This window comes from Nanorana parkeri, unplaced genomic scaffold (genome assembly GCF_000935625.1).
Source record: "Nanorana parkeri isolate BGI_ZX_2015 unplaced genomic scaffold, ASM93562v1 scaffold107, whole genome shotgun sequence".
Classification (NCBI taxonomy): Eukaryota; Metazoa; Chordata; class Amphibia; order Anura; family Dicroglossidae; genus Nanorana; species Nanorana parkeri.
In genome coordinates, this window is record NW_017306375.1 from 344587 (window position 1) to 357354 (window position 12768).

Below are 12768 nucleotides of genomic sequence, written 5' to 3' on the forward strand. Positions count from 1 at the left end.
TACACATTAGTGAACAGAAATGTTAAACACAAAGTGGTTATTTATTACCAGTTACTCTTGTTCCTGTATTGTTACCATTTTGCCATATCCAAAAAATAAACTGCCTCTTAGAAGCTCACATGTTCTCTGGATCCAATTTGGGTTTGTTTGCACAAAATACATAAAGTACAAACATGGCAGTTGAATCTCCAGCACATGCAAAATAAAAAGGTCTTAGGGACTGCACGGCTCTGTAATTGTATTATCCTTGTAATAAAATACTAAAATGACAGCCATATTCTCTTTTCTGCAATATCTCCTGAAAGCAGCCTTCTTACAACACCCAAAACGTTCATTTTACATACAGAAATATTGCTTAAAGAAACACTGTCACCCTGTTCATGCAAGGTAAAGGTACAGTGTATCTGCAAAGGCCTATTCCCCATATCAGTTAAATTCAGTTTACCAGTTGTCCTGCCACCCCCTTCTCTTCTGCAGCCAGCAACAAAACCCAGCACTTCTGGGTAAAGAGGAGCATGTGAATTCCCCTCCTTCCCTTTGACAGTGCTTGGGTCTAGGAGCCAAACGCTGGGCCACATGACTACCGGAGCGACATCACTGCCCCCCCCCCAGTTGCCGACAAAGGTCAATTCAGTGCTAGCTGTGGAGGAGGAAGAAGGAATGTTGGGAAAGCACTGGAAAGTTGAGTAAAACTGGGCTGGGGGGCCTTTTCAGAGTGCCCTATTATTTCATGACTCATTATTTTATCTCACAAAGTGTTATTATGTTGCCATCTCAAACAGTTCCTCTTTCTACTCTCCTCAATAGACACCTCACTGAAACTGATAATTATCGTCAACCAGATATTAGCAGAATTTCAAGAAGCAGTAACCCCTGCTATGTTATATTTGTCAATTGAATTTTATAGTCAGAATGCATTAAAATCAATAGAATTATGTGGGTGCAATAAATGTAGCTGACCATTAAATGAAAAATGAATGACTTTAGTGAATTAAACCCTTTTTCAACAGAAAACAAAGGCAAATAATTCACACTAATGAAAATACTGTATGCGTTATACTTTTGTTTGAATCTAACGACCATTTACAGTAAATGTTATCTCAGCCAAGTAACTACAATCAGAATACATGAATGAGTTAGTATAGTTCCTTACTTTTTCAGCTTAGCATAATTAAGGTTACCCTATTCTGCTATACAAGGCTTTGGCCTATCAGGCTTTTACCATAACTGTAGACAGCTATCAGGTCAGACTTCTTGGAAGGACTACAGGTCGGCTAATGTGTAACATGCTAAAACCAATTGTTTCACCAGCGACAGCGAGTATATATAAATATATGAAAAACATGAAGAAAATGTACACTTCTTTATTATGGTATTTAGATATTCTACATGAAGTGTGCAGGACAAACAACTGTACTTCATACAAAGCAGAAAAGAGCAGCAGAACAAATCAGCCAATGTGTTAAGGGTATTGATTTTTCCTGCCTTTCTAGGCAAGCATTGAACTGTCTTACATATCATCAGACTGAAATTAAAGGACATCCCTTCTCAAAACAACTTTCTTTTGTCAATCATTACTTGCAGTAGCCTTGGAGTAAAATTGTACTTTAAATTGTCTAATGCAAAAACACAGCTCACCGACGTTCCTCTTGTCCCTCACCACACATACAACTGCTACAGAGCACAGTTACATATTAAACATATGAAATGTGTTTGATATGTAGTTGGTTTGAGTCAGAACTGCTTTTCTTTCCATACAGGTCAATCAGAATGCAGGAGTATCTTGATGCAGCTTAGAAGGAAGTCAACTGTATCTGTCAATGGATTCTCAGAGAAAACTTAAATTGATCTCAAGTGCAAGTGGAATATACCAGTGGAATAAGCGACAAAGACAAGGCCAAAGCCAGTCAAAACAGGCTCTAGCTTTTCTAAGGACTTCTCAGACACCAGAGACAACAGTGACCTCTCTACTTTAGAGTTCGATTTAGCCAATTATTTATAATTTTATTTAACCTTCACAAAAAAAAAAAAACAAAGAGAAGAGAAAAAGACTTTGCCTTATTGGCTTCAACAAAATGCATTCGCTTGTATGCATTCAGTACCCTGTGTTACTGTACATATAAAGAGATACTCACACTGTGACTACTTTGAGGAGCATTCAGTGCACAATTTGAATAAGAAGCAAGTTGGTATTAAAAATGTGTTTTAATTGCTCCATATACACTGCAATGTACACAAATGTTCAACATGAATGCTCAACAGAAGCCAGGAAGATTGTTTCTGCTAGCTTCCATTAAAGCCCAACTCCAGGGAAATTAAACGTTTTCCCTTGCAGTGGGGCTGCCCCTGCACTGCACGGGTTACCTGCTTGTTTATGCCTAGGGGAGAGGAAAAAGTTGTTTTACTTAACTGATCCCTGCTCACCCATCAGTTAGCGGTCTCCTCTTCTCTCTCTGCGTCCTCACATACAATGCTGGGCTATGGAGCCTGCTTTGAATTTGATGACATCAACAGTCATTCGGCTGCAGGAGCAAAGGGGGAGAAGAGACAGTAGGGATTGATCTAGCAGCCCAGAATGAGCAAGCGGGACCTGGCATCAGGTAAGTAAAAAAGGTTTTCCTTGCGCATAGGCATATATGCCCTTGAAATGCGGGGGTACCCCAACTGCAAGGGAAAACTTTTCATTTTCTGGGAGCTGGGCTTTAAGTGGTCATGCACATTGCTGATGGAGTCCAGTTCTAAGTGCTGGCTAGGTCTCATACCTAAGGGGTGAATTGTATTCACTGCATATCTGAAAATATATCGTTAAACAGGCTACATGTACATAAGCCTAAATCTTTAGCAAACACTACATTGCAAATATGTAGAATTTATAAAACAGAACCTACATCATGTAGCATTCATGTGAAATTAAATTTAGAGGTCAGACCCGTGATGCCACAAGTGACATCTGGAATCTTTATTAAATAATATATCTTATAAGTTATATACATGTGCATGCTTAGTTTAAGAATGAACTGCAATCAGGTTATTCACCCCTAGCAGCATGATGCAATTTTCCTTCCGGCACCTTTAGGCAACCATCTCGTTCATATTCTTCACCTGGTCTTCACTCTAATTTTATCTCTGGCTTTTTACCAGATAATACATTCATGCATAGTTTTCAATTGGCTAACATTGAACTAAAAGCAATTGGTGTATATGTGTATGTTTTATTATGTGCTATTCAGTGATACATTCAAATGGAAGTGCAAATGGAACCCTTTTGATAGTATTGGATGGAGTATAGAAGAATTAGAACATCTATCAGGTTTTTACTGCTTTTTTTGAAGTGTGTTCACTAGTGCTAAAAATACATAAATATAAAGACAAATATGATAGTGGAGGCATATAGATGCTTTATATGTTGTTCCTATATCTCTTACAAAATGTTCCTTACTGCCCCATGCACATGTCAGTTCAGTACATGAGAAATTCCTCTGCGACATGGGTAAGGTGCTCTCCTTTCATTTACAAGTGTTAACATGGACAGCCACAGGATACTATACTAGATAATACTTTAAATGGCAGGTCATATTAATTCGTGTGCCAAAACATAGAACTCATTAAAGTGGATCTCTAATCAAAACATTTTTTGCTAGTTCTAGAGTAGTAAAGGTTTAGACACTCTAGTTGTAATGCCATCTGTGCCCCTATTTATAAAATTCACCCTCTCTATTTACCCTGGGGAGTACTGTCACTGAGAAGGAAAGTGAAGGGAAATCCAAAATGTTAAAGCTGTCCCTAGCACAAGAGGTAAGGAGAAATCTTCCAATTGGGACACCTCTTACAGGGACAGCGGTCTAAGAGGGGAATTTCCCAAACTTTGGAATATTACCTGTAACTTTTTGCTGGGTTTCCGGAACAGGAAGTAAAGGAAAGTTTCCCCAATGATATATAGACAGCAATAACCTTGCAGGGGTTAAACCCTTCCCGACTCTATACAAAACGTTTTGGTTATACGTACTCTGTAAAAGTTGGACTCCAGGCAGATATGAAATACACAAATGAATGCATCTCTGTAATGATTAATACATAATGAAATTGATTTTTTAAATGCAAGCAGTGTAAGTACCTGAATGTGACCTGGTATCAGCCTCTTGTAGTCCACGTATAGCAGAGCTCAGATGGGGAGAAGCCGCAAAAAGAGCCAATTAGTTGTGCTGCAATGCAAGGGGCAAGACCTGTACATAACCTCCCTTATATCTATTCCATTTGTATGTTTAACTGTTGGTGGAGTTCAGCTTTAGCTATGAAATTTACGTATTCTAAGTGCTCTAACAAATAAAACCTCTAGTTGCCTATAGGAACCATTTTAGAATCCTTAATTTCTTTCCAGCCCTGGACTAAAGAAACAAAAGCTTCTAGAAGCATTTCCCTTATTACAAAGAGGTAATAGACTACCTTGTGGCCTTATAGCAAAGCACTTTAACTATATGCACAATGCATTCGCTGTTATTAATCCGATTACAGTTTTTTGTAATGCACAAAGCCAATGTATTTTGCCTTTAAGTAATTGATCTCCACGGTTATTCTCCTTAACTGGCGGCTGGAGGCAATAATCTATTAACTTATGTGTAGAATGTTTGGTATGAGAGCAAAAATATAGCTGGAAATTGACTGGGAATTTTCAGGATAGATTTCACAAGCAAAGTTTATAATTAATTATTTGTGTATTGCAAACAGCCTCTAGTTCTATATAAATTCCCCTCAACACCCCACCAAAGTACATATTCCAATGGTAGATCTTGGTTGGTACAATGATTTAGATGATGAATCACTAAGGGGCCGATGTATAAAACTTCTGTCCAGCATATAGCCGAATGAATGTCATTTGAATGGCATTACTGCCGCTAGATGGAGCCAAGGACCATAGAGAATTACTATGCTCCTTTGCTCTATCTAGTGGCCATAATGTCATGTGAATGGCATTTGCTCTGCTGTACACTGGGCAGAAGTTTTATACATCAGCCCCATAGACACTATGGAATATGTAAAATGCTCAATGGTAGGGTATTGAGACGAATTTATGTGGTAATAATTCATGACATAAATTATTGTAACATCTTTTTAACTTGAGTCATTTTTAATTGAATGTGTATCTTTTAGACATTTTGTGATAAATTGATCATTCTTTTACAAACTGCATATGTGAAATGTATTATCATAGCGCCTGAAAAGTCCCATTCATAATTTCTAACTGTTTTTTTGTTTTAGTAAGACATACAGTGCAATGACCAAAGCGCTGGTCCAGATGCACGCCATATGTAGAATCAGTAAACAATGTCAACATTCAGGCTATCGTTATCAGAAATTCTAAGCAAGAAATGTATAAATAATTCTTAAAAATTAAATATACAAAACAGCATTTTCACTTATTTTTAGTTAACAGATTAGATCTCATTGTTGATATTTTACATGTGTTATGACAAGTTCCATTATATGTATTCAACCCCATTACAAATAATTAGTCATACTTTTCACTAAAATAATTTAATTCCAAACAATAAAATAACAGATTTCTTCACGAAATCATGGGTATTCTTATGATATAAAAGTAAAATAATGTTAATAATGTATTAAATAGTATACTTAAAAACAAAACATGTAATTATTTTAAAAGATGTTGACAGGCTCAAGTAGTAAGTTGCTTCATATCAATTACAACTTGAATGTATTAATACAAATCTTCATTCTGGATTGTGGAAAGTGCATATTTTTGTTGATGTTCCTATGGGCTCTTATGGTTTTGTCTTCTTTATGACTAGGTATGTTCAGGTCCTGTTATACAGCGCTAATCTTGAAATATCAATAGCGGAAGGGTAAACACATACCAACACCTCTCATACCATTGCTTAAAACATGAAAAGTTATTGACTGCTGTCGGCTACATGTTTTTTATAGCTTGATTGCATCCCAGTTTCACTCACCTACATGACACTTTTTTAGCTAGTACTTGAAATGCCATGGTGCTAACTCAAAAATTAGAAATGTATCCACAATGCCTAGGAGTACAGCTGAGAGTTACTATGCTTCCCAGAACTTACCTCCATCTCTCACATTCCTTCATCACAGTCTTAACCACATTCTCATCATCCCTTCTTTCTCTGTGTCTGTGATTATAGAGTTGAGGAACCTTCTTAGAAGGCAAGAAGGTGCCCATAGTATGTAAAAGTAGAACGTGTGGACACAAGATCAGTCCCTACAAGCCAGTGAACAACATCACCGATAAGCATGATTCAGGAGCAGATATATGATCCACAAGTTTTCCCTTTTATAACTAAAGGAAGCATTGGTCACAGCTTGATCTACCAGAAATGTCTTATTTGATCCCTCACCTACACCACAAGTTTAATGCCCTCCTTAGGCTATGATTAAAAAATGTGTTTTTATATTGTAAATATACGGATTCATGAATTATTTTTCAAAAATATCATCAAGATTTAGTAAAAGGCCAGAACTTGCATAAACAAATTCCCATTACAGTATTTATTAACGAGATATGTTATTTTTCTGTGATGTTCTGACATCCTTATACTTAACATTACATGAATACCTTCTATTAGTTCCTGGAACAGCCTGGGATGTAACTTTGTGGGTGTAGCTTAAAAAATAGGTAAAGTTAGATGCATAATCTAGCAAAACAGGGCATGAGTTGGTGATCTGGGGTGGATCCAAAACTGTGCCAAAAGGTTGGCAAGAACAGTTCATGCTTCTGAACTGAAGCGCCTATATAGGTGATTTATAACAGTGTTTAGTTGTGAGTGCTGGTGAGATACTAGATAGATCACTGCTCTTAAGTCTAAAAATAGATAACCTTACGATGTGCATCATGAAAGTGCTTAGAGATTATTTTACTAATGAAGCATAAGCTTGGAGATTTATGTCTCTGTGTTTTGCCATAGCATTGTCTTTCTGGCAAATATACCTGATGATTCATATAAGGGATATTAGAGTCCTAAGCTGAAAAACAAACATTGGCTGTAAAATGCTTTGCAAATCTCTGTAGTACTGTGTGGGATAATACGATTATCCTCTTTATACCTGAGATGCTAACAGTGTGCAAGAGCTCTGTGCAATGACTCAAGGTCACGAATCAGCCTCTAGGCTACCCTTTAGGAGACATAAACTATTGTTATGTTCTTTTCACTATGGTTATTACCTAGTAACCATTAGTATGCATGTGGTATGGTTGGTCCATCTGTTATATGAAATAGGAGGGATGTGGGATTTTCTCTTTTTATAGTAGACAAGGGTACGCATAACAGTTTCATTTTCATGCTTGACTCCTGCCAAATTGTAGACTTTATTTAATGCTCTTCATCACAAAGGAACTTCCCATATACATCTGAGATTTTCTCCATGAGCAGCAGCTGGAACTCTTCATTTCCGACTTCAATAGCAGCGGCAAGGGCCAAACAGAGGTAGGTAGCTGCATCATCAGCATCCTTTTAATAGAAAAAGCAGTTGTTTATTCTAGGTGTAGCAATAAACAACAAAAAAACACAGTGGAAGTGCAATAATAAAAAATCAGTTTTAAGTTTACTTTATAGGGCAGGGCAAGGTGCAACAAGAATATATAAAAGTGCTGTAACCTATAGTAACCAAATATAGTTTTCTTTTCATCAGTTTACAGAAGTCAAAGCACTGAAAAAGGTGATCACTAATGGGTTGGTCCAGGTTTCTGCAATTAAAGTCTAAAGAGTGTTAATGCAGTTTGTTTTGCTTTCAATTTAATTTAATATTTTTATGGTTATTCATTTTTTCCCGTCTTTTATTTGTGCACTTTTATTTTACCTATATAATTGGTGCACACGAAGGCTGGATTTGCACTGCAATACACAATATACTATTGTTTTATTTCATTAAGGACCCATTGAAAGTGAATGGGTTGCTCTGTTTATATGTCTATCTATAGATACTGTAGAGGTGCGTGGCAATGTGATTTGGCAACACAGTCACCCAGAACTCTGAGTCAGAGTGTCTAAGAGTTTCCAGGATGTGAATAATTTTTCAGGGAAGATACTGGTTTTTCAGTTTCTTCCAGGTTTCCCAGAATGTTGCTGGATAGAATCTCTAGTCCTGGGGCCAGTGTTGACAATGACCAGTAAAGGTTGATCAGGTGGCCTGACGCAGCCTTATTAGGAGTTTGGACCAGAGCTCAAGGGAGTTGTGGGTGTGCAGGAGACACACGGCCACAGGCAGACTCTGCTGCGTGCTTGAGCACATGTGAAATAGCCAGGGGAGGCAGGGAGAGGTTGAGAGGGTCAGTGACACCCAAGGGACTTATTTGAGAGACAAAGAGAGATAGTGACGCACGAGGGGTGAATACCGAGATGGTTGGAGCTGAGGAGAGCTACTGAGAAATACTGAGAACTGTATTTTGTGGAGAAATACGGTAAAGTCCTAAGACTAACACCCTGGGAGTGTATGGGACAGCCAAATGTCGGTGAGACAAAAACATGATGTTTTGATGAGCGTCAAATGCTGAATAAAAGCAGATTATTAGGTGAAGTACATGGATTGTTGACCTTTGAGTGAATAAACACTGTCCTTTTACGTAAAGTCGGCTTTACATAGCGCTCACTATTGTGCTGTATTCCCCATACTACCACAATACATATAGCAATATTCATAAAAGTAAAGCTTTTAAATATTGAAACTTGTTTGTGGATTTACTGCTGTTTTGTGTCTTCCCAATGTACAGTATGTATAAATATTTATAATTATGTACTTTGTACTTTATGCTTACCACAACTGAGATAAGTGCCACCCATGTATTTTCATGTTCATTATATTAAAGTGTGCATTATGTGATCTCTCTCTGCACAGCTACAATTTGTCTTAGAACGCAGGGAAGCAGTGAAGACCAATCCTTCACACTAGAATGCATAGCAGATATTAAACAGGTATGTAAACAGACAACTAACCAACAATAGCAATGCAATGACTTAATGGACTTGGCAGCGACTGCTCCTATATGATCTATGAACAATGATCACCAGTGTATCATGGCCTCATCATAGCCAATGAGAAGAGAAATTTCCCCTTAAAAGTGCATCTCTTGCCAGAACTTGTTTTGGATACAAAGTAGGGAGTGTTTTTTTCTGTCTGTCCCAATTGGGATGACTACTCTTTACTCCTCATTCCAGAGACACAACAGGAATTGAGGTCATCTTTCCTATGTGAAGCAAAATCATCTCAGACAGTTGTCACTAAGACAGGTGCCCCCACTAGAAGATGTTCCCTCACCTGTTCCATTAACAATCACTAAATGTTGCATTTCCCATTACGTTCTGCTCCAGTTAGAATGGCCATCAGAACGAATAGAGAAGGTGTATCTTCCATAAAGACAGCAATAAAAACCTTACAGTGATTTTAATAGTCCCCTACTCTACCCAAACCAGGAAAAATGTTTTGGCAAAAGATGCACATTAATATTAAAAACAAATTTACTTCAGTAATACAACAGTACATATAGGTGTAATACAACATTAAAGTGAAACTGTAACCGCCCATTAAAAAGAATATATGCTAGAGCACTTTGTTATAATTACATCTTCAATTGCATTATAGTAGGATAAGAAGATGATAAGATGTTTCAGAGGGTGTGGCTATAAGCATTGTAATTGCTGATCTGCAAGCCTGTAGCTTGTCAGGTAGCACCTTGTCACCCCTAGTCCTCCATACTGCTTTATTGATTGACAAAAATCCCTATGTTTCTGTAACCCCCCACTGTGAGCTGCAGTGTCTTGGAGAGGGAACATGTGAGACAAAAAATCGAGTAGGATTTGGCTCAGTCAGGAAAGGGAAAAGGAAGTTTACATAATGAGATGTGTGCATTGCGTAGTGAGTTAATTTGGTACTTGCTTAGACTGTCAAACAAGAGCTTTTAGATGTACTATATTATTTATTTTTAAAAAAATACAACGCAAAGTGCTTGTGATAATTATCCTTGTAAATAAATACACTCTTCTCTGTACAGCTAAGCTGTATCTTAAAATAATAATAGCACATTTTACCAAAAAGATAAAGCAATTATACACTGTGAAAATGTGAACAAAAGCCTAATTTGGTCTTCAACCAAAGCACTTATGGATTTCTAGATGCTATCTCTAAACAACTGTCACCTTTCTCCTATGGAGTGCGATGTCCCCCAGACGCCAATACACCTTCACATAATAGGCAGCCTCCACTGCATGTTGAATTGGTGAAGAACACACTGACAGCGCTTTAAGGTAACAGTACTCAGCAATCTCATAAACCTGCAAAGTGTAGTAAACTCCTGCCAGTCGATGGAATGCAACCAGCTCTTGTAATGGATCCTCTGGAGAAACAGAATTAAACAGAATTTAATAACATAATTTGACATGTAAATGTCTCAAATGCCCACGTCACTGCATAATACAGAAAACTATAAGAGAAAAGGGCTGAGACTAGGTAGACTTGATCTGGAGAAATACATTTGTAAAATGGTGGAGCCACATAGAAATAGTGTAGGGTTTACTAGTGTACAACATCTGATCCATGACACGTATGTAGCACAGGAGTTCCAAGAAGAAGGCAAGAACACCACGAATCCTTGCTGTTTTATTAAAAAAAGGTCAGCAAGGGATAAATAACTTGGCAGGAGAGAAATATGAAAGCTGTCACTGCCAACTTGTTTTTAAAGGTGCAAGCTTCTGGATCACCTTCCTTATGCTTTGCTACTTAGTCACTGGCCTAAAATAAGTACAGTACACACAAATGGTACCTAACAAGTGTCATGACTCCAGTGCATGTCAGGCAATACTGGTGTTCACATATAAAAGAGTTTTTGCAAAGCACATTCTGACACTTTGGTCTGCAGACTTTTTGACCCCTCAATTGGTGTTCTTACCATGACTTCTTTATTTTTTATTTCTTGGTTGATTGTCCTGTACAGATTATGAGTTCATGGTGAGAGATGACTATTACTATAACTTCTTACATTAATGCAAGTTATAACAAAAATTATATTTTCTACGTATTCCCAGAAACTTGGTCTGATGTTGCCTAGGCTTTCCTTAAGCATCTGGAGAGATGGATGACATCTAGCATCCTCACTCCTGTCTTCCTTCCAAACCATGGTGCAGGACAGATTTGGTTTAGAATGCATGATGACATCAATCACCCAAGATGAATCTGGAAGATGTGGTCAACCTCTGATCAGGGAGTGTTGGGTAACCAATTATTTACATGTGGCTTCCCGATGTACAATGTTGTTATACAATCCACTGTATTTTGACTTTGTTGTGGAACCTTAGCACTGCATCCTAACAGAATAGGTCTGCTTTAAAGGAAAGGGAGATTGAAGTAAAAAATCCCCATCTACATATGTGTTTTAGAACAGAGGCTCAGAAAGTATTAAAGTCATTAGCTCAGCATTATGACCAAGCAACTAGAATTTACAGATAGAGGATCCAGCACTGGAAGCCTGCAGATTCTCCCAGGACACGTTTCCTTTAGGAGAATAAACACAGTATATTTCTTTATTTAATTCATATAAATGTGTCATTTCTAGTAACACAAAAATGTATGTTAATATTAGAAAGAGATGTGTATGTTCTGGAATGTTCTGATTACATTTAGTATACATTTTACTGTGGGAAAGATAAAAATAAAAGGACACAGGTTCAGTAATGTGGGGGTCATAAGGTTAAATCAGAGAAAAATCATAAGAAATTGTTTCATGTTGCATATTACTGATAAACTAACATATAAAAACCATATGTTTAGTCTCTGAGGGATATAACATTATTTATATAAAATAACCACCAGAACATACGCTATTCTGTACAATCCAATTTCTAATTGTCTTAGCCCTAAGTTTTATTTTTAAATGTAGAATATAGAAAATGGATGACGAGATACTGTAAGCTCCTTATGGAGAATGTGAAATCCAATAATAATGTAGATTAAGCAGTCATGTGCCAGTACAGAACCAGGATAAAACTGTCCAAAACTCATTTATGACACATAAACAACTATTCAAGAATTAGTCCATGCCACAGGATCATGGTACAAAGTGTGAAGGAATTCCATTCAGAATAAAAAAAATTAAATAATCACTCTATTTATATCATTGGTAATAGAGATGACAACATGCTGGATCATCTCTTCCCCCCATACTTCAGACATTTTAAACATTTGCTGCTTCTTTAAATTTTGTTTGCCTCTTTATAAAAAGCCTAGAAGTATTTATTCTTCACATTCCAACCTTTTTGTTGCTTTGTTCACAAGTAGAGATTGCAAAATGTATCATGAAAGAGAGTATTTAGTGGCTAAGTAAATATTTAAAATATCAGAATGGGAACATCGCATTGATATGAATTCTCTTGTGCATCATCAAATGTTGTATGCATGATACTGAGTATGTGCAAAACTGTATATGCATCTTGAGGTTTATCATACACACCTACAAGCGTGCCGAGTCGGACAGCCATAGTAGCAAATTCCAGTGATGCTTTATAGTCTCCTTGGCTTATTAGCAGCTGAGTGAGTTTATGGTAAAGTCGCAGCTGTGACTTTGTGTCCTCCAGCTTCTTTGCTAGTGGCAGAGCACCTTCCTGAAAACAGGGTGAAATGACAAATAATCTTATTTATATACATAAATGTAAAAATCAGAAAATATAAATACCGCATAAATAGATATTTCAATGGATATGCTTAGTAGACATGTGCACCAGCAAAACATTTGTTTAGTTTCAT

The 12768-nt window shown here is 37.1% G+C and overlaps 1 protein-coding gene across 1 annotated transcript in view; it reads right to left on the reverse strand.

The window, feature by feature from the left end:
- Window positions 1-6936: 6936 nt before the first annotated feature.
- Window positions 6937-12768, reverse strand: part of SH3TC2 (SH3 domain and tetratricopeptide repeats 2) — a 43839-nt gene continuing 38007 nt past the window's right edge. Inside the window, exons 12-14 of the mRNA XM_018553061.1 lie at window positions 12476-12626; window positions 10170-10366; window positions 6937-7487 (exon numbers count right to left, since the gene is read on the reverse strand). Coding sequence (XP_018408563.1) covers window positions 7350-7487; window positions 10170-10366; window positions 12476-12626 — 486 coding nt within the window. The 3' untranslated portion in view covers window positions 6937-7349. The remainder of the gene's footprint in view (window positions 7488-10169; window positions 10367-12475; window positions 12627-12768) is intronic.